Here is a 23,621-nt window from a genome sequence, read left to right as displayed (position 1 = left end):
TGCAAAGACCTTGTGTTTCAAAGTAAATTTACCCGCAATCTCACCCTGTTCTGAGAAAGCAAAACAGAATGAATAACCAATGCAAAAAGTCCAAAATGACTGGAACACAGCGGCCAGGTCATATGCAGTCTGGCCTCCTGATAACTCCCTTCAATTTCCATGTTTAGTTGTTGCGAGCATGTGACCAGATCCTGCCAGCAGCAAACTGCAGTCACCAAACCTGAAGCAACAAAAAAAGCCCAGAAGTGGTCCTGGTGTTAGTGCCGGAGCAGGTACACTCTCTGTACAGGTTGAGCTCCTACTGGCCTGAATTCAGCTGTAATGAGAGTTTTCTCCTGTTAATTGCCAGGTATCAAGAGACCTCTGATTTATGGTGTGCAATATGTGTAGAACAGGTGGGAGGGGGGGGAGGTGGCGAGGGGTGGGGAAAGTCCTAAAGTGCTAATCCAGTTAGGAAGGGTTCCAGTTGACTTGTGCCTGGAAAGAATATTAAAGCAGCAAAGATGGTCAGAATGGAAACGCAATTAAATAATTGTGCTCATTTCTCCTATCAACTTGGTGCAACACATTTGAATGTTTTGTTGAACTGCACTGCAAAAATCTGGCTCATGTTAAAAATAAATTCTGCTCACATTCTTAAAATGCTGAATTTATGGGCAGGTGCTCTCGGGAGACCTTAACTACCCTAATGCAACCTCCTGAATTCAGTCTCTTTCCTAGCGTTCTTCAGCACGCTAAAATATAGTTTTAGATCTGAGACTGACACAGAATAAAATTGCCTTTTGTGGAATTGAGCCCAAATTCTTAAAAATTTCACCCACCTTCATTCAGAGATGGTCAACTAGATATTTTGTGTGCTCTGCTTTTCAATATAATTGCGGCTGAACTTGTCTCAATACCCCCTCTGATGCCTTGCCTAAAATTCCAACTACGGTACCTCAAGCATATTCAGTCACTTGGGCTCTGCTCCCTTCTGTGACAGGAAATTCCACAGGTTCATTGACTGAAGCAATTTCCTCATTTCACTCCCAACTGTCTTGATCCATATCCTAAGACTGACCTTGTTCTTGATCTCCCCCCCCCCCCCCAACCCCAACTGGGAGAAATATTCTTCCTAGATCAAGTCTGTTTTGCCCTGGCAGAATATTATACATTTTGATGAGATCTCCACTCATTCTTCTAAACTTCAGTAAATACAGCTCCGGTCAACTCAATCTCTTATCCCAGGAGTCAGTCTGATGAATCTTCACTGTATTCCGGGTACATGGTCTTAACAGAAGCAAGGTCCAGATTTAATTTCTAGATTTTCCTGGACTCTATCTAACCAGAAACAACAGCTATAGTTCCCAACAAAGTTCCACTCCGAACGACCTCTTGGCAAGACACGTAAATGTAGGAGAAATTCAAGCACAGGATACTACTCTGCATTCACTACATTAATTGCTGTTATCTGCTTTAGGTGGATTAAGACGACAGACAATAAGACTTTGGAGCAGCTGATCAAGTGGGCAGCAGCCTGGGAAAAACTGTGGATCAGATAATCTACATATTAAAGACCACACGCCTGTAGACTCTGCATCACGATTTAATAGCACTCCATTGTCTTGTCAGGCTCACCTTTCCCAACAACAATTCCCCCCCGCCCCCCGCCACCAATCGCATATTCCATCTCAATTTAATATTCTTCAACACCTATACCACAAGGAAATCATTCCCCAATGTATGCAGTCCAGAAATATTAATTAATTTAGGGTTCTGAAGAGTTCAAGCAAATTTCCATCCCATACTTCAACCGTCCAGGTAGAAATGAACGTATTCTATCCAAACCATTTTCTATAGCAGCCCAAACTCAATGGTTTTAACCAGTTGCTTGAAGAGTTGGTGTCCCTCCTGAAATTCCATTAAGTAAGATTCTGAAATCTTAAGAGACCTCAAAACTCACAGGTTTGTTGCCATGACCTACGTCTTATCAACTTGTATTAGTTACAGCACCAAACGGAAATTAAAACTGCATTGTCATTCCACCTTCTAGCAATCTGAAGTGGCTCTTAAATACAAAGTGTTTATACTTTGAATATCAGCATTAATATCACCCTCTGCTTTTTATACCCAAGATTAGAAACTGCAGGTCTTGGAGACTAGTCATTTAGCCAGAAACCAGTTTTAAAGCCCATTAACATTTAGATTAAATGCAAATTTCCCAAACATCGTATCAGAGTGGCGGGGATGTGTGGTCAAGATTTCAATTCAACTATCCTGCTGTACCATTCACAAAGTGGTTTCTCACAACAGGTTCTTAGTGCCACCAATAACCTGAGCAGAGCAAGGGTCAGGACCCACGCAACTCTGCACCGTTTCTCGAATTACCCACATCTCTTTCAGTTTAACCAGAGATGAAGAACTTCCATCTCTTCCCTTTTCTGCATTCATGGCACCCCCAATAAAGGTGAAAGGCAGATTTAGTACTTCCTTTAATTCTATATGCTACATTCACAGCACGCAACGCAGTTCCTCCTGTGCTGAGAATGACCACCATGCCTAGTACACAAACAATTTAGATGTTATAATTCGCTACCTTTTCTCCCATCTCCACATCTGCTCCAATGAAGGCCGGGAATTCAGCACCTCAATGTGACACACATTAAAGCCTTTCAGAGTCACTGGATTCAATCTTGAAAAATCTTAAGCACTGCTCAAGAAATTTCTTGACCCCATCCTGCACCCATCGAGACCCACCCCAATCCCAATACACAGCACTATTTCATGACCATTCTATTCCCAAAATGGCCCAAGATTTCCCCCCATTTTTTGTTATCTACTTGTTTTCCCGTTCCTTTTACGCGCACTTTGCTTAATCATAATTTCTGAAGAGTCCCAGCAAGAATAGTCATGCTGCAGAACTGCACATTTCCAACAATTGGTTTTAAAGCCAAAAGGGTACAAGCTGTGTTGGTGCAAACTAGTGTAAGCAAATAACGAACAGCTACTGAACAAGAGTTAAATATTTATAATTATTCAATAAGTTTTAACTCATTAGTTCCATATCAGTACTTAATGTTCACTGGAGTAAGAATGTTGTATTTATTTGACACAAAAAATGGTGGAGTTGTGGAGAGTGAGGAAGGGTGTAAAAGACGACAGACGATATAGATCAGTTGGAAGTTTGAGTAGAGAAATGGCAGATTAAACTAATCAGCACAAGTGTGAGGCACTGCACTTTAGTAGGTCAAGAGGAAGGTATACAGTAAATGACAGGCCTCATGGAGGTATTGAAGGAGAGAGATCATTGGTGCATGTTCATTGCTCTTTGAAAGTGGTGGGCAGAAAAGGTGTATGACATGCCAGTACACCGAGTACAAAGTCAGGAGGTCATGTCGCAAGTGTACAAAACTTTAATTAGGCCAAAACATGAACATGCTGTGCAGTTTTGGTTACCACACTAGGTAAGGATAGAGGCCTGGGGGAGGGAGCACCAAGAGGTTGGGAGTAAATAAGCTATAAAAGGAGACGTTGGGCAAAACCTGGAATGTTTTCTCTAGAATAGAGGCCAAGGACAACCAGATGGAATTATACTACAAATTTGAAAGGCTATTGTACAGTAAATAGAATCTTCTTTCCCCCACCTACCCCCCCCCCCCCCCACAAGGATGGAAGTGTCATTTGAGGGCATGCATTTGAGAGGAGAATGTTAAAAAGCAGATTTAAGGTATGCCGCTTACAGAATGGCAAGTGTCCGGAAAGCACTTGCCAGGCGGAAGGAAATTGAAGCGGATATCATAGCAACCTTTGAGAGACATTTAGACATACATGAACAGTGAAGGTAGAGGGATAAAGACTGTGTGCAGGAAAATGGAATGGAGTTTAATTTAGCATCATGATCAGCACAGACATGACGGACCAAAGGGTTTGTTTTAGCACTATAACTTTTGTTTCTAAGTCTTTTAGTAGGTGGGATGGCTGATTTGTGCCATATTATGCAGCTATTTTTATTACTTTATACCAATTCAGCGAAGTAACACTAGAAAAAAAGAAAATGCTTGAAAGATACGATCAGGCAGCATCTGAAGAAAAAGGAATAATAAACCTTTCAGGCTAAAGACTTCACTGAAAACTGAAGAGCGCCTTCAACCCGGATTGTTAACCCTTTCCTCAGGTTTTACCCGAGTTGCTGAATGCTTCCACTTTTTCTACTGTTGTTTCAGATCTCCAGCATCTGCAGATTTGTTTCTCACCCGTATCAATGCATTTCCAAAATATCAAAAGATATCTAACTGATGCTTCATTTAACACAGATTCAAAATAGAGCCCCAATTTTTATCTTATAACCAAGGATTTAGAATTAAAGATAATGTTCACAAAAATCTCATAGCCATGAGTAACGTGAGGCATTGAAGAACCACTGACAAGAGAAACTCTGCGGATTCTGCAAATCAAAGCAACACACAAAATGTTGGAGGAACTCAGCAGGCCGGGCAGCATCTATGGAGAAAAGAAACCGCTGGTCTGGTATCAGCTCAGCTGCTTCATATTATGAGAGACTCACTGCATAAAGTTGTAATAGGTTTAGTTTGTTGAATGCTATATTTTAGAAACACACAGCATATAGGAGCATTAATAATATATTCGATTTGTTCAAGTATTAAGATTCTGAGCAACCAACCAACTCAACCCATATTTAGCAGGCACAACGTGGAAGAGTTGAAAAGAAGCAAGATGCATTTTCAAATACAGTCCCAACTCAAAGCATAACATTTAAAACAGGCAAAATGTAATTTTCCATGTCAGTGCTTTATATAGTTCTCACAGTGTGTAAAATGGCTCATAAGTTCTTTATGTCCAGATGTCCAGATTCTTGGAGTACCAATGACTTGGGGGCGGGGGCAACACATGCAGTGATTTGCTGCAATTTGGTTCCAGATTTACATTGCCGAAAGTGTGCTAGAGGCAAATCATTAACCTCTTTCCTGCAAAGGAGTAGGGACTGTACTTGCAGAAGTAAAAAGTTTTTTATGTAGCCAGCTTTAGAGTTCCTGTTAAATAAGCTGCAAATACAGTTCCACCTGTGCAAAATTGAGAGCTTATCCATCAGCTAATGAAAATAAAAAGTCTTAATAGCTAAAATTGGATAGAAAGGGAAGAAATCAAGCAGTCCAGACGGCAGATCCCAGCAAGCTGTGAACACTAGATAAGGAAGAAGAGACTAATAGAAAATTTAATATATTAAAATCTGTACCCAGGGTTGGAAGCCAGGGGGATAAGCATTTAGAGATTGCTGCTGCTGTTGTACCAGCTGCTGTGGCACTATTGGAGCTTCATCTGTGGCCTGGTGGATGGTAAATAGCAAGTTAGTTTTGAAACACATGTAAATTCAATCCAACTGTTTCACCTGCAAGTTAAGTTTTTAAAAAAAAAAAATCACATTTTTCACAAATGAAAGGTTCTCATCAAATAATTTTGCCTGGCTAATGCAAGTGTATAACATGATTAAATTAACTGGTATCATCAGTTGCTAATACTCCAGTAAGATAGCATTGTGGTTATAAAGCAGTGTATTCTCCAGCATCCAGTCAATGCTATGGGCGATCCAGTATCTAGCCTGCAAACTGCCATTATTATTGAGATACAACCGTCCAGCAATCCCCCAACTCAGTCTGAGTCTAATGACCAATTAACCAATCAACCGCAAGTCTTTGGACTGTGGGTGGAAACCAGAGAGGAAGCCCAGGGAAAGACACCCATGAGATCACAGGGAGAACGTACAAACTCCTTACAGGCAGTGGCGGGAATTGAACCCTGGTCACCTGTACTATAAAGTGTTGTGCTAGCCACTATGCTACTGTGCCACCCCATCTTCAGGCATGTTTTTATATCTACTAAGCTGCCCTGAAAGGTCAAATTTGAGCTCTACTACAAACTCTTCATGGAAGCAGCAGCAAATTCTGTTCACGATTTCCACAACCTGGCTTTGAACCAAGACATCTTTTAAAAACTACTTTTATTCAACTGTGAGAACTATCAATTCACTTTTTCATCTTGCTGTTGGCTAGCTGCAATCAAGTTTAGAGTCCTAGTTCATCATCAATCAACTCAACAAAAATGTAGGCATCAAACAGCCTTTTCTATTTACATGGATTCACCTCAACTGATCTTTGTAGTCAGGGCCAATGAGAATAATTAACACAAACAATGCATGTTTGAGAATATAATTATCACAAACATATGTTTCAATTTACACATGATAAATAAATTTGAATCTTGAAGCGTGACAAATTTAGGTGAAAGCTAATCAAATCCCAAATCAGGGATTAAAAGCCGTCTGCAATGATGAGCAGCTACAACATCAAAAAGGGGGAAAAAATTAACACTCTTGTTTAAAAGCAGGGGAATCTGAAAGGAGTTTCCTGAATATAATGTCCAAGACATCCTGGCATGCCAAGTACATTTTTTTTTAAATGGAGATTTACAAAACAGGGCAGATGTTTACCAAGTTTAACAAAATCACATATCCAATATTGGAATCTTAAAACTGAACTATATTGGGAGAGTTTAGGATGGCTAACTTCAGGTTACATACAATTTGGAAATCAATTTTCTTGCTTATTCCAAAAAAAGGCATTTGCAATTCAGGAAACCTCCAATGGGTGATGCTGACAATAAGCTGGAGTATACACTATTTTATAAACACAAGTGAGAAATGCTACGTTTACAAGACATTCAAATATTTTCCTTCACAATTCTCCAGTACTGAACTAACATTTTCATCAAATGCAGGTAAGATGCCAAATTCTTCAATTTGAAAATAAATAATCACACAACTGCTCTGAAAGAAAGCTAACCTGTATAATGGAAGTTTCCACCAGTTGTGATGGAAAGAATCACTTAAAGGACATAATAAAGAATATTCTACAATTATATCAAGCTTCTGAGAGTGCAATATTGATTTTCCAAATCAAAATAATATTCCAAGAGCCAATAATTGACCAAAAAGTAACCAAGTTCCTACACAGTTGTCCTTTGAAGAGTCTGAAAAGGGTTCACCTTTAATTGCAGATTTAGTCAATCCAAATTTTATCTCCCTCCCAATTTAAAAGACATCAAATTCAGCAAAGCTCACCACAACATGGAATGGGCTGTTGGCAACATCTACTCCTCCAAAGCGCACATAAACAATGTATGTTCCAGCTTCAGGTGCAGTGTAGTAGATATTGTAGGTTCCATCATCATTTTCAATAACATCGGCTTCCACTTCAGTACCATCAGGGGCACAGATTGTGCAGGTGACTTTGCCCTTTCCTGCAGCTTTCGCATCGACCTTCACTCCCAGTTCTTCTCCCAACTGAACAGTTGGTCCAAGGCCAGAACCTTCAACATAATTGGGAAGTTGCATTTTACTATGCTCAAATGAAATCTACCAACTGTGGAATGGAATTTCTAAACACTAAATTACCTATCTATTCCTCCAAAGTGCACATAAACAATGTACATTCCAACACTAGGTGCTGTGTAGTAGATATGCTATGTTGCTTTCTAAAGATAGTCCAGCACCCTTGGGACTCAACTGGGGCATAACCACAGAAAACACAGACCACAGACATTGTTCCTCATCTTCTGAGCAGGAGAACTGCTCTTCCCCCTATGTCACCAACTGGTTTCAACACCTGCCCATAACCTGAAGTTTCCATAAATCAGAGACACCGTTGGCTGAGATTGCAAAATATGAGAGGATGTATTTCTAGTGAGGGGAACATTTAATTGAAATGTGCCAGTCACATTTTTCCTAGTAAAAATACAGTCCTAGGTGCCCAAGAACAAGCTTCCAGGTATAGTGGTGAAGCTGTGTTGTTCAAAGGCTTTTAAGATGCCTACAACAATGAGGGAAGAAGATTGGGATAAGGAAAATGTGCTGGCAGAAGAGATTTAGTTTTATATGGCACCATGGACCACACAGATATTGTGGGACAAAGCGCCCATTTCTACACTCTATTATTCTGTCACTATCTAAGTGTTACCCAAATCTGCAGTCTTTACGAAGGTTACTAATCAGGCACATAATCTAGCTCCTCACGTTATTAATGCAGTATTCAAGTACAACTGCATTGCATCAAGCTACACATGGAAATTATTAGCCACTTACACAAAGATCAATTTTTCCACTTTTTAAACTTTACAAGTAAGCTTGTCCACAAGTCCTTTACTTACCGGACATCGTACACTTGCTGGCATCACCAACGGCGGCAGCACGGATCCGATAAGGGGATGCTGGAATCTCATCACCACCATATTTAATGACAATGGTATAACGCCCTGTTTTATCTGGTATATAGGAAACCCTGTAGGTGCCATCATTATTGTTATAGATATTGGCTTTCTTTGGCTTTCCTTCATGATCCTGTGAATGAAATGACATCCCCAAGTGTTATTAATATTCTCTAGAGACAAAATATTTTAATTTTTTTGTGTTAAATAATCATAGTAGACCCATTCCCAATTTCTTAGTGTGAAATACAGTCGATTCCTGTTAATTGACACCAATACATTTTAGCCCAATAAATGTCAATCAGCTGAAGTTTCATGGATATAGCTAGAAAGGTACAAATCTGGGTAATTATGTATTTAAGTGAAATACAGAACAAATTAGAACACTATTAATACTACTACAATACTATATATCTGTGTCTTAGTTCCAAATACTTATCAATGGAGGAATTTACACGGTGCACCTTACCATGTTCTTTTGATTGGAATGTAAGTGAACAAAATCAGGACAAACAACTAGTGCAGAAAATGGACTGCCTTCATACAATGCTTTTGATTATTGCAACTGCAAAATCTTCATTTTCATTGTAACATTCAAGATGATTGTCGATACCTTCAAATTTTTGTAGTTGCTAACTTGTAGTGAAATACTTAGTTTCACTCGCGGCCATTTCTGGCTTCTCCAAAAGCCTGAAGGCTTGAAACCGCAGAGATTAAAGCAGTTCTAAACTGTCTTGCTGCTTACTTCTCACCAACTATCAAAAGCGTCACTGCTGTTTGAACACAATCACACATAACTAATGCTTTAAGAAAATTCATTTGTTCTGAGCACCTTTTATATACAATTCTCCGTTTTAGCTAATTCTGCAAACGAGTTTGTAACGTTAAATCGAAAGCTTAATGTCAGTGGATTCCAGTTAATTGGGTCATGGTTTAATCAGGGCAGCCACTTATTTGGGACAACTCGCAAACAAAAACTAATCAAGAAAATGGCTGGGATTCGCTTTGTTTATTTGGGACACTAAGCTGCTTAACAGAGGCAGGAAACTGTTACAGAAGTTTCTAACTAGCTTCAGATGCATCTGCTTGTGTAGGTGTTAGACACGGCACTGATTAAGCCATGACCCAATTAACTGGAATCCACTGACATTAAGCTTTCGATTTAACGTTACAAACTCGTTTGCAGAATTAGCTAAAACAGAGAATTATTAGCAGACCAGGGGTTCCCAACATTTTTTTATGCCATGAAGCCTTACCTGGGAGGTCCGTGGACCCCAGGTTGGGAACCCCTGATAGTAGCAAACTTTAGGTCTTTAGCCTTGCGGGGGGGGGGGGGGGGGGAGAGAAAGGAAATCATGTGGGCTAGCAAGTGCTTTTCAGGAGCACATTCCTGAGGCTGGGTGGGGGAGAAAGAAAACAGTACCCAAAGAGGATCTTTCCCTTCCATTTTAAAATAATGGACAAGTCATATAAAATGGGGGGGGGAAACTTTTCAGCCCATTAAGCTAAAACGTGACATGCTTAAAGAGAGATTCTGCAATACTTCAACATTAAGGGGCTGAATAATCAGATAATGGGTTGGCATTTGGTCAATTTTTACTGTCAGCATTAAAAAACTTAGAGCAGGCATCTAGCTGTTGGTTGAACATCCCAGCAGCGCCAAGAAAAATCCAGTTATTCACTGTAAACTATCTTCTCAATTTCTTGTGTTCAGCGAATGCTCGAGGCAAAAATTTCCTTGTACTGACACTGCATTTTTTCCTCAGAAGGCTCAAGATTCAAGCCCTCGACCTTTCATTGGTGGGAACAGAGAGGACACCTGTTGCAACCCAAGTAATATCCTGAACTAAGAATCAATATGATCTATTTCTTATGAAAGTGGGCAAGTTAAACCTTCTCTAGTAAAATATTAGATTTAACACCCAAGATTCTGAAGTAGAATCTTCAAGATCAACAGATATGCCAAATCTCAAAAACACTTAACGAAACTTATTTATCCACATTCCAACTGGCAAATAGCCGCCTGACACTTTAAAATGAATTTTGTCACGACACACTTTATAGGAAGCATAAATAACTCAAAACGTACAGTCACGTGCACAGAAAGGAGCCCTTCTCCAGCATCTTTGGCGTCAATAGTAAACTCCACAGGTAGACTGGCTTGAACACCAGAAGAATTCAGGCCTGGCCCGCTGGCTCTCACTTTGCTGGCATCATGAGTTGGCAGAACCCTAATCCTAAAAGGACTGAAAACAAATACTCATTAATTTAGCATGTACTTGGAAGAATAATACGAACTTGCATTAAACCTCCAAGATCTACAAATGGGTTAAGAAATATAGTTAAGGGAAAAATAATAGCTAAAATATGTACATACTAATTCATTAATATAGGTGTCTAAAGACACTCACATTATATAAAAGTAAGGTTGGTTGAGATTTAAGCTAGATTTATGGTTCCAGAATTTATGCATCTACTCTACCCAACTTTATAAATATTGCTACAATTACAGCAAACCTGCAAGGCAATTTTGCCAACTAAATACATCATAGATTGTAAATAAACCAGTAGAAGGACAAAGCAGAAGCTTGTGTTCTGTCAACATGTACATCCTTGACTAAAAATGAGGCCAACAGGATTTACTTCAAAAATCTGTCCATAAATTGAAGATATGGCAATGAAAAATTGATCTCAATTCAAAGTAGACCAGTTAATTCCCATTAGATCAAGGTAACATAAGAGGGACAAGCCAGCAAGATAAAGAGAGATGGGAAAAATTACTTGACTCTGGAAACATGGTTTATTTTTAAAATCAATGTATTCCAATTCTTTTTCAATATTTAAATTCTGAATAGAGAATGACATCATACACTAGAACATCAACTCAAAACCAAAAGCAATTCAAATTACCTGCGAGGAATGTTCTCATCACCATATTGGACAGAAACAGAATATATTCCTTCAACTGAGGGGGTGTAGCTGACGGTGTGAGTTCCGTCACCATTGTCAATTACCTCAACGGGCTCGCTTATGCCTGAGAAAAGATGAAATCATCAAACTATTGGATACACTGGAAATGTTAAAAGTTCCACTGCATTGCTGCAGGTGCTCAAGTATTAGTCTATCACAAGGTATTACTCCATCAGTTCCTAGTGGTGCAAATAAGCAAACATCAGAAGCAGTTGTAAGTGAGGAATATTGTTAGCTTAAAATGTTTAATACAAACCCAAGAAAATGGGTGCAGGACAAGACAGTTGGTGTCTGGTAGATTTAATATCCTAAACCAGATATTTTACTGCCTCACTTCTTTTAACATTACTGTATTACTCATTCAAAGTTTTATGCAAATATTAGAGTTTGCTATTAAAACTAGCAACACTCAAACTGGTGATTTACTTCATATGAACTTCTCAATTATCTATCTACATCAGTCTTATCCCTACCCATTCAAATTTACTGTCTAATAAATACTTCAATCTTTATAAAATCTGAAGTTACTTTAAGTCATTATGTTAAAATATTCTATGCCTATTACCAACATTCAGCTCCTGGCAACAATCTGCAGAAAGTTTCAAGAACTAGCAAAGATAGATGTACTCAGCCAACATTTTAATTCAAAATTTTGAGTGTCAACATGGATTCGTAATAAACTGTGGGATTAATACAATCTCTTACAGCAGTGGTAGGGGAAAATATTGGAGGCTCTCACTTGTATTTGGCAAAGTATTTACTTAGAGATAGTATTGCTTGGGCAGTGGAGGCCATGTCTCAGAATTTGATTGAGTCGTTTTGAGAAAATGACAAAAATGACGACTAGGACAGTGAATGTTATCTACTTGGATTTTAAAACATTTGAAATGTCCCTCTATCCAAAGGGGAGTAAATAACATGGGTTCCACAATTTGTTTGCAAATTGAGTACAAAGATGGCTTGCTAATAGAAGCCATTAATGATGGAGGGACTTTTCTCTGACTGCAGGTCTGTGTCCAGTGGTGTTCTGCAAAAATCAGTGCTGGAACCCCTTGGAGGTTGCTCAATTGGCAAATTTTCAGACAACAGGAAGATTACTGGAGCTGTGAATAGTGAAGACAGCCTTCAAAGAAGACAGCAGGATATAGATCAGCTGGAAACTTGGGTGGAGAAATGGCAGACAGACTTTAACCTGGTCAAAGGCAAAAGGACACAGTAAATGGCAGGATACTTAGTGGCAATGATGAACAGAGGGATGTTGGGGGGGGCCAAGTCCATAGCTCCCTGAAAGAGCAACACAAGTGGATACAGTGGTAAAGACATACAGTATCTTCGCCTTCGTGAGTTGGGATATTAAATATCAAAGTTGGCAAGACTTGTTGCAGCTGCAAATAAAGAACTTTGGTTAGGCCACATTTAGAAGATCATGCGCAGTTCTGATTGCCACTACATAGGAAGAACTTGGAGACATTAGAGAGGGCATAGAAGAGATTTATCAGGATGTCACCTGGCTTGGCATGCATTAGCTGCAAAGGAGAGGCTGGAAAAACTTAGACTGTTTTCCCTGGAGCAGAGGTCGAATAGAAACCCAAAAGATAAAAAAGTAGAGAGAGGCATAGATAGAGCAAAAGAGTGTGCTGCCACGAGCCTTGGAAGCAGATATTAATGGCAGTTAAGGAGGCATTTAGACAGACGTGAAGTAGTAGGGAGTCAAAGAGACACAGAACGTGTGGGCATATGGCATTAGTTTAGATTGGCGTTACACTCAGTACAAGGTGGAACAAAAGCTGTGTTCCTACGTTGCACTGTCCTATGTCCACACAGCAACAGATTTAAATGCAGGAAGCGGAATAGATTATGAGAAATTACATGTTAAAGCTAGTGTGGGCCAAGTTAACATTTCTTCAACTAGTAAATAGAACACATTGAAGCAAACACAAACCTAAAACTTTCAATGAGCAAAAATGTTTTTAAAAAATTGTATCATAACTATTACACTATAAGCTGAAGAAATCTGCTCAAAATTTCAGATTACTTCCAATTCAGAAGCATAGCCAGAATTAATTCTTCCACTGGGCTGTGCAGAAATGTCAACATTGTAAGGTGTACAGTACATGCATTTCTTAGTGGCTCTAGTCTTGGAACAAGTTAAATCTAAATAAATAGATTTTTAAAAAAAGTCAAGCTTATTAGAAAGGTAAGTTAGAGTGACAACACAGAAATGATTTGAAGCATTAGGCATAGCAAATTCTACTTTGGCTCTTAGTACAAAAGCAGATAAGACCAGTGCAATGGACGCCCACCACCTTTCTTGCCTTGCTGAAATCAAACTCAAATGCAAACCTGGCTCACTGACATCGCCCTTGGTCTCTCCTTTAAAGAAGTCTGCAATCACTTTCAAAGGACTGTGCCATGTTGGTGCTGTCTCTCATAAACTAGAATAGAAAACCTTTTACTTGCAGTAAATACGAGCTTTGTCACTGGAAGTTGACAAGTGATTCACTTGACTAACCAGTACTGCCATTCAATCATTACTGTTTAAGACCAATGCTCCTCACTGTCCTGTGGGTACATCCACCTACAGGCCAGCTTACACAACGATCTAGTTTGCTAATCAAAGGGAAAGCGGAGCGCGCCCGATGTTACGACCTTACCTTTAGGTCCTAACACAGCTACTTGAAGAGGAGCCTTTCCAGCCTTGCTACAGTCCACAGTGAACTGTTGGGGAACTTTGGCTCGTACACCTGAACTTAGACCAGGTCCACTGCATTGTACCTTGCTGGGGTTCACAACATCCTTCACTGGTACCTTGAATGGACTGCCTGCAGGAGAGGGGACATTTCAGTCTTTGGAACTTATTCAATGGCTTTTGGAGTGGTGAGCAATATACAAAATGAGGGACTGAAATCAAAAGCTTAATGGGAAAATCATGAGTATATTTGACACCAGATTCAACAATTTCTACACTCAAATGCTCAAGCCACATTCAGTAGATCTCACATTGAAGACTGACGTTGAGCATTATTTCTTAAAAAATTAGTTTTATAGTCTAAACATAATTGAAAGTTTAAAAGTCAGAATAATGATTGGAAAGTTAAAATAATTCAAAAAGTAGAATCTGATTACATCAAGATTTTAAAAAAGCTTCTAAAATGTCTGTTGCTCGCAAGATGTATTGTAATCTACACATGCTGGTATTCAACAATCTCCACTTGAAACAGCAAGACCACTCAAACTTTTAGAAAAAGTAACAGTAGTGAGTGTCATGATGACTCAACAATCCTCCAACAAGAACTTGTGAAATTAGCTTCCAATTACTGGAAGTGATTTAGCTATTTATGATCTTGGAAAATGCCATAATCAAAACTGAAGGAACCAGATTGAAACAGACTAAAAGATGTTACCAGGAATGTGATGTCCTCCATAGGTAATATTTAAATCATAGTCTCCAGGAGTGTAGGGGATGTATTCAACACTGCAGCTGCCATCCTTGTTATCCTTACAAGACATCTTTGCTTCTGAAGGTCCTTCAACAGTAATTCCAAGACCACCGATACCTGCCCCTCTGGATCACAAGATTTTCTAGTTATGAGCTGGTTCCAAAATCAATTAGTTATAATGGATTTTTTTGTATTGTCAAGTGGTATGTGATGTGAATTACAATTGATCTACTTAAAGACACTTGCAATGTTGCTCCATTATACGACCTAAAATCTATGGTAGTTAACAGGCAAGCTGTAATGTATAGCTTTGTTCCAAAATTGTGTAATTGCTAGACAAAGAGATAAGAGAATCTGAAAATGTCAAAAAGCTGCACTTATACCAATGTGGATCACGTAGATTTACAACCTAGTCTAAGCCTATATAAAGAGAAAATGACTGACAAGCAATTTTCCAGGAGTCAAGAAACTTTGATAAACAAAAGAGTTTAGTTGGGGGGGGGGGGGGTAAATCATGCATTTTGTGGAACAGAACTTATTTGTATTGAAGTGCTATTGAATCTGGATAAACTAACTTCAGAATCTTATCCAACAACAGTTGAGAAATGCAAAATTACCTTGTTAATACAGAGAATTTATTGACCTTATTGGTCAAGCCTTCCTGAAGTCCAGGTCCTGTTGCAGATACACGTGAAGCATCACATCCTTCTGTGACTCCTACTGCGAATGGGCTATTAGCAACTGGTGTATCATCATAGCTTACATCAATAGAATGCATCCCTGCATAAAAAGGCATTTCACAAACAGAAACACTTGAGCAGGAGAGTTTACTATTTTACACGTTTAACAGAAATAAGAAATATGGCCTTTTGATTGGCAGGACATGCTCAATACCATCATGGCATGTACCCCATCTTGAGATTACCTTCCTGTTCCTTCCCCAAATCCCTTGAGCTAGCAATCTCAAATATGCCACGGCTTCACCTCTACTGTCTCTGGTTCCACAAATTCACGACTCATCTCAGTTCTGCTCTACTCAACATGAGACTTTAATCCCTTCTTCTAGAAGCCGCTCTCAGGGTAAACGCCCTTCCTGGATCCAATGTGTCAAGGCCCATCAGAATTAAGAGTTTCAGACAGATCTTTCTTCCCCCCCCCCCCCCAAAACTCTGAAGCATAATGAGAGTCCACTTCATCTCCTCATAAAACAGTCCCTCCTGGTGAACCTTCACTGCACTCCAGTGGAAGGTATAGCCTTTCTTAGGTAAAGAAACCTAAACTGTATGCGCTATATGCCAGGCATCGTCTCAGCAAGGTCCTGCGTACAATTTGTAGTACAACACATACTCCTGGTCTCAGAGCCTTCAGCAATGAAAACCAATACTTGCTTTCTCAGTTGCTTGCTATACATGAATGTTGAAGTGTTTTGCTGTGCTACAAAACTGAAGTCCTTTTACTACAGATGAGAAATTACTCTCCTGGAGACTGAAAACTGAGTGTGCTGGGCTAACAAAAGAGACCAGAATCTTTAGTTACAAGTTGGTGACTTGTCAATCTGGAAACTACCACAAGTTCAGAGTCAGAATTTTATCTTACTACTATAACGGCGACTAAAATTGCAGTATTTAGTCCAAGAATATTTCCATAAATATTTAAATTACTTAAGTTCTTTCATTAACTGCAAGTTATGGGGAGACACATTATATGAAAAGGATTCAAGGCCAATTGTTCATAATTCCAACATTAATGCAAGATGAACTTCCACCATACCCTTTTCATATGGAGTATATTCCACTGCGTATGTCCCCATTGCCATTATCCTTAATTAGACAATCCGTTCGGGCTCCTGAAGGATTTGTAATGTTTGTTTTGATATAGTTTCCTCCAACCTTAGTCAATGAACTAGCATCCACTGTAAAGTCTGTTGTGGCATCACAAAACACTCCTACAACGAACGAAAAAAGTATTATTTTCAGAAGCAGTAATCTGATGCATATGGCTATACACTACTTAGCAAGTTACCAATCTTGAAATTTTCAACTTGTATCAAAATAACCAATCTTAAATGGGTAATGCCGAGTCTCTGAAACTCCCCAGTTTCCTTGAATTACCTGTTTCCACAGAGCAATTCAATAGTCCCCAAGAGTCTAGGTGGATCAACTGAGATGACTCCACATGCATTAGAAAAGCTGCTTTAGCAAAATATTGAAGGAGAACCATCTTCGTCCATATTTAATCTTTGCAGATAAACATGGGAAAAATGGCCACATTTTAAAGAAAGTCAGGTAGCTATTCATTTCCCCAAATGTTTTCAACAAGAGGAGCTATAAATTTCCAATATGCTCACATGTTGAAATTTAACCAATTAAAAATTTTTAATTAATAATTCTCAAAACAGTTAAAAGTTGTTAATAAGGAAAGCAAGGATGCCACTTACAATTAACACATCCATTGGACATTGCCATATGTAGAATTATACTGAAATGCTAACTGCAATTTTGGATAAACTCCATAGAGATCACCACAAGATTCAGATAATTTCCTAAGTTGCAAATTAATTGGTCTTTTAAAGCTGGAGCTGGACTTGTTTGTTTGAAGCTTTACCCTTTGGAAATCATCTTCACTAGGAATTCACCAAATTCACTGCAGCTTTCTTGATCCTTCACTGACAAGCCTTCCCCCCCCCCCCATGTGTTTTGGGTCAACTTTGCCCAAGCCTTTCAACATTCAACCAACAGAACATTTATTTATCCATTGGTTTTCCTGGTGGCTGAGGAAAAACAAAACAAAATTTTATTTATTTTTTTTAATTTAATTTTATTTTTTTTTTAAATTGGACACTACATTTTCTATACTCTCCACAAGATACCTTGTGACCAGAGTCAAAAAGTGCAACAGGTTAATGAGCAGAATTATGCCGTTTCTTCAGTTACAGTCCACCAAATATTCATCTTCTCAGTGAGTTTCAGGATACTCCAGAGTTTGGGGATTTCTTAAGGGCACAGTTGAGTTGTTAATTTAACATACAAATAAGAGGGAGGGGGGAAAATAATATTTAAAAACTATTTAGGCAAGATGGTGAGTTCATTACTACACCAACGATCTTTGTTCGATCCAATGGTTTAAAAGCTGGCTCAGGTTAAAAATTGGTTATAAATCATTAAAAGATTTTCCTATTCTAAAAAAAATTAAGTATCTTCAATCCCCATCATCCAGTGCTGGCTGAGAACACCAGATTCCAGGGGTTAGTAGAAACTTTACCCGGCAACCATCAGGACTCAGGAGCAACAGTGTGGCCGCTGACTCACTGATTGCTCACATTAACTAACTTCCCACATTTAACAAGTCAAACCAAAACAAAATGCTGGAAACATTCTGTAGTCCAGAGCTAACAGCTTCAGAAGAGTCACTGACTTGCACTGTTGACTCTCTCTACAGAATCTACCCAAGTATTTTAGTATTTGAAGAAGGTGGCATGCAATGGATGTCCAGTCCCTACTGGCCATGTGTTTCATGGCCACTAACAAATGTGCTCATTACGCAGAAATATTTTAAACCAATCTGAGTGAATGCTTGATACAGATCATATTGTCCAGATTATTGAAAAGTTCTATCCAGATGGCAGTAGCTTCCACTGAAACGGAGGTTAATAAATGCCATTGCTTTGAGCGTTGTGACATGAAGAGGAAAAATGTTATGGATACAATACAATCATTATAAAATCTTCCAGTGAAAGAGATACAAAAAGCCATTACCTCGTTCCTCAATTCCAGGTCCATAAACCTTCACACCACTAGTGTCTACAGCTGGGTCTACATGTAGCCGTGAAGGAAAGTTGGGCACAGCCTTTCCACCATATTTCAGTGCTATTGTATGTAGACCATGCTGAAGGGGTATGTAGCTGACTGTATGAGTGCCATCACCGTTGTCCTGAATATGGCTTTCAGCTTTAAGCCCTGTATCTGACACCAGCTCCACGGTCAGCTCTCCTGGACCAGCCTTCGAACAGTCGACGTTGAATAGCCCCGCCTCCCCAACTTTGCCACGTTCCAAGCCAGGACCAGAGGCTGTAACTTTGGTGGGATCAAAAGGTAACGTCACGTCTGCTTTGAATGGCGAACCTGGAATGTGAACTTCTTCAAACAAAATATTGACAAGATACTCTCCAGCTTCACTTGGTAAGTAAGAGACTGAGCAGGTTCCATCGCCGTTATCTGAGCACTCAATCTTGGCTTCACACGGGCCTTCCACAGTGAGACCCAAACCACCAGTACCAGCTCCTTTGGTGTCAATGGTGAAATCAGCAGATTTGCCCACAAGGCCACCTTCGAGGCCTGGCCCAAATGCTTTCACCTGCAAACAGAAATATTCATTGGTTATCGATCATGGAATAATTCCCATTACAGTCACTAAAATTGTCCAACAACACAACTGGTAGAGTGGCTAATTAGCATAAACCAAAGTTTAAGATTTTAAATAGAATGCAAAAGATCAAGAAATTCTTAAGTAATTAAGACAGGCTTTTGTTCATCTCATTAGTAACCCTGCTCTGTGGTCAAGATAATGCTTAACTTTTGACTTCAATGCTTTAACAGTGAACAAGATTATAGATTGCCTCAGAAACCAACTCCTCTGGGAGCCAAACTGGAACAAATCTCAGGAAATATCACTAACAGAAAACAGCAGGTCAGGGAAGCTGGATATTCACAATTTCTGAAATAGTGAAAGATTTCCCTTGTTCTGCTCCAGAGTAAAGCAAGCACAAATCTGATATTGAAGTGTTAACCCAAGAGATTCTGCAGATGCTGGAAATCCAAAGCAAAACACTGGAAGAATTCAGCACACCAGGCAGCACCTATTGAGTGGAATAAACAGCCAATATTTTAAACCAAGACCCATCATCAGGACTGGAAGGAAGAGAGAAGGAGCCAGCATGAAGTGGGGGAGGGGCAGGAAGGAGTACAAGCAGTAGCTGAATTGAAGTGTCACAGCCTGAAATATCCACAAGACATAGTAGCAGAATTGGGCCATTCGGCCCATCTAGTTTGCTCCACCATTCAATCATGGCTGTTTTATTTTCCCTCTCAGCCCCATTCTCCTGCCTTCTGTCCATTATCTTTGTCCACCTTACTCAGTATCAAGCTCCGATTTAAATATACCCAACGGCCTGGCCTCCACAGACATCCATGGCAAGGTGAACAGTTTATTCCTCTGGAACAAATGCTGCCTGACCTGCTGAGTTCCTCCAGCATTTTGTGTGCTTTGCTCTGATATCAAGTGTCTACATAGCAAACTTAAAATAGTGTAAAAGCGACTTGACAACTTGCGCTCATCTCTACAGGCTAGTTCAATTGCAAATTGATATTTTTCACTGTTTGCCTTAAAGTAGGACTTACTGCTTTTACACATGTTTGACATTAGCTCAGCTAATTGAATTTCCACTGTTATTACCAGTGCCATGCAATTTTGTTGTTAACGACTCCTTTCCTGGATTCAAACGTGCAAAGCACCAAGACAAAAATACTTCAACCATTGGCAACTGATTTACCTTGGAAGGATCAGGGGGCAGTGTAGCTTCCACAGTGAACGGACTACCCAGAATCGGATTTCCATCATACATCACATCTACTGTATGCGGCCCCTCTTCCCTGGGGATGTACTTAGCAACACATGCATCCTTACTGGCAGCGGGCTCCACAACACAAGTCACAGATTTCCGTGATGGGCTGGAGATCTTCACATCCACTTTACCTTGCCCGCCAGCTCCTTTTGTATTAATGAGGAACTGCTGATCTTTGCCAACTTCCACTCCTAGTAATGGGTGGGGGGGGGGGGCAATATCAGAATGGAGTATCAGTATCAGATTTGGTTTTATTCTATCAGTTTGCATTTCCATCACCACTTTACTCTTGTATTAATTAAATCTTGCACGATACAATTCTGCTCATGGACGTGATTACCAATTGTTTTTTTCTGTGGCAAAGGAGTAACAAGCAAACCCATAAAAGGCACAGTAAAATAACTTAACATTCACCAAGTTACACCACAATAAAGGGCAAAATGCATGAGAGAGGAGTGGGGGCGATGTAAGAGATGGGGAAGAGCTGGAATTTGCTTTCACCAACCTCAGAGACTCAGAAAAGGACTTTTAAAAGGAAACGGACACACGAGAGAAAACTGTGTGGTTTAATGGAGGAAGATGAACCAGACTGCTCCTAAGTACACAAGTAGGGAATTAATGGCCCCCCTCCACCCAACAATTCTGATGATCCCCCAAAACCTCAGCGCTCAAACAGAAACATAATTATGAAATGCACCTATTAAAAATTTAAAGATTCCAAATCAATGTACAGCAATGTTCAACAAGTCCAGGAAGAGAATTGTTAATTTTCAACTCAATATACTTGCTTTCAAATTATCCAAATGGATGATATGCAAAAATAAAGTTTTCCTTTGTATCTGGGTGCCAACAATAAAAAAAATTCCACACTTGGGAATTTTTAGGTTCCTTTAGGTTCTAAAGGAACTTAAGAACCTTTAGTTCCTAAGGTGCACTAAAGAACCACCTTAGTGCAGGTTCTTTTAAATATAATTTTTGTAATGCACTCTAATAAGTGTTTTGATTCAAACAGCAGTCAGACTTGATTCACAATGGCAACTCGCGCAACTTTTAGTGAACACAAATTTGTTGGCAATTCAGCTGATTAAAAGAGGGTCGGGGTAAAATGGAGCAAGGGAACTCCAGTCGGAATTAGTAAGTGGGCTGTGTGTCAGGTGCAGAGATCGCATTAAAGCACATGACCGACTATATCACATACTGCTTTAAATTCTCACCAGGCTCAGTTTTCAGATGCTGAAAGCTCCATCTCCAAGAGTGTCATCATGGAAGGATTTAAGCACCGAAGCTAATCCAAGACACATCTGTTCAAAGTTCACTGGACTAAAAGTGCAAATACATGACATCAAGACAGAAAAAGATACGTACTGTTTTCAAGGCCATTGACCAACACTTTGCTCATGTCAAGTGGATATGCTACTTCGATGTTGAAGGGGCTCTTGGGAATTGAATCACCACCATAGGTCACAGCAATGTTCATGTTACCCTGCCAAAACACACACACACACATTTAGAGAAGCATTCAAGTCATTGTGCAGCATGTCCTTGAAGCTTATTCACAAATTCTTGCCTGGGAAAAAGAAATGATAGCTCACCTGCTGTAGAGGTGTGTACTTGACCGTCTGAGAATAGTCATAATTGTCAATTATTTCGAAGTCACTAACAGCATCTCCTTTCGAAGGTCCGGTGAAATGGGCGTTTAGCGGGGCCTTCCCGGCACCCTTTGTAAACACCGTGAAATGAGTTGGCTTTCCAAGCTCCACTCCTGCCATTGAAAAGAAAGTTATTTAACCGAGAAAGTGAGGTCAGGTCACATGAGTATTCCACCCTTTTGGAAAAAAAAATGCAGCATGCAACTCAAACTTTCCATTGAACAAGCATTTTAAACACCAATAACCTATACTTACTCTCCCATCAAAATGATCCAACCCAGGACCAGGAAAAACTAATAAGCACAAATGAGGGAGCCTCAACAGCAATAACAGCAACAGTGCCCCCAGCCTTAAAACCAATATAACCTGCAAACAAACAGTAAATGAAAAAACAATTCCAGATGCTAGAAATCAGATAGAAAGTGCTGGAAACTTGCGTTAGGCAGAGAGGAACAAATGCCACCTAGACCCAAGACCCTGCATCATTTCAAACTGAAAACCCTCTTCAATTCTGACAATTGGTCTCAGACAAAACTAATCAAAAACCACATTTCCAACAAGTACCAATCCAGGAAGGAACTGATATTCCTCAACTGAATTAAAACGTGCCAGCCAAGTCTCCAACTTCATGTACAAACAGAAAGTGAATCGTCGCTGCTTTGAACATTAAGTTAAACTACTCATGTCAAAATTCCTAGATCAAAATATTTCACAATTCTCACCAACTAGCTGCGCCATTTAGGATTTTCTATGACTGCTTCAACTTGGTTAGAATTTTTTTAAAAATGGGTTTCCTGTTTTCTTAGGATCAAGAACAGTGTACAACAGCTTGTTAACATTAAATGCCTATTTAAACAGCACATCTGCTGAGTTGCAAGTATAATTATTCAGAGTTGCTTGGAATAAAATAGTAACTTGCTTATTTAGTAGGCATTACATGGAGAACTTTCTCCTCCAAAAAAAAAAAAATGCACCAGGCAAACGAAAAACAGACAGATGGGTTTTGGCACATCTTATGTCGATTTTGTGGAGGAAGGTTAGTGGCAGAAAAATTGTTGGAGGCAAGACCAGACAAAGATACTTCTGAAACAGGGAGACCACAGATTCAGGACCCTTGACAAATTTATACCTTTAACAACAAAGAGGTATGGAACTAACCATTTTGGATAATCAAGTTATGCAATGGCATTAATAGACTTTTAACCACATTTTCCACTGCATCATATTTGTGGCTGACCCAAAGCTTAATATTACATCACAATACAGAAATACCCTTCGCCCCAAAGTACTGAAGCGTGGTTGCCATTTCTTCTTAAATAACTAGTGCTTTGTAAAACAATGAAGCAGTGTTTAAAGTAGTTAACTGACCATTACTCAGTGAAGGCTGCTGTTGAACAAAAGGAGATTCTGTAGCAGAGCCTTAAATCTTTTCTAGTAGTAGAGCAGGTTTCTTCGCTTAGAAATGCATTAGTCAAGCTAAACTTTAATTCCATGTGAAAGTAAAGAAAGTTTAACCCAAAAGGTGATTGTACAGAAACTGCTCAAAAACACCAGGTCAGAAAAGAAGAAACTACATACTAGGAACACTGCTAATAGAAATGCACAAGTCTAATCAGTCTCAGTCACCTTTAAACAAAATTTTAAATCAAATGCATTGTCACAAGATACAAGCAAGCCTCTGTACCT

At 39.4% G+C, this 23,621-nt stretch overlaps 1 protein-coding gene across 1 annotated transcript in view; it reads right to left on the bottom strand.

The window, feature by feature from the left end:
- The window catches only part of LOC140741828 (filamin-B-like), a 162,284-nt gene that overhangs the window by 41,389 nt on the left and 97,274 nt on the right, over positions 1 to 23,621 (bottom strand). Inside the window, 14 exon segments of the mRNA XM_073072270.1 lie at positions 5,234 to 5,323; positions 7,115 to 7,362; positions 8,200 to 8,389; positions 10,346 to 10,502; positions 11,167 to 11,290; positions 13,881 to 14,048; positions 14,631 to 14,791; positions 15,284 to 15,446; positions 16,437 to 16,473; positions 16,475 to 16,611; positions 18,422 to 19,019; positions 20,215 to 20,477; positions 21,652 to 21,769; positions 21,879 to 22,048. Coding sequence (XP_072928371.1) covers positions 5,234 to 5,323; positions 7,115 to 7,362; positions 8,200 to 8,389; positions 10,346 to 10,502; positions 11,167 to 11,290; positions 13,881 to 14,048; positions 14,631 to 14,791; positions 15,284 to 15,446; positions 16,437 to 16,473; positions 16,475 to 16,611; positions 18,422 to 19,019; positions 20,215 to 20,477; positions 21,652 to 21,769; positions 21,879 to 22,048 — 2,624 coding nt within the window.

The sequence above is a fragment of the Hemitrygon akajei genome, chromosome 19, assembly GCF_048418815.1.
Source record: "Hemitrygon akajei chromosome 19, sHemAka1.3, whole genome shotgun sequence".
NCBI classification, from domain to species: Eukaryota; Metazoa; Chordata; class Chondrichthyes; order Myliobatiformes; family Dasyatidae; genus Hemitrygon; species Hemitrygon akajei.
Note: the sequence above shows the minus strand (reverse complement) of the source record. Positions and strands in the feature narration are given on the sequence as shown.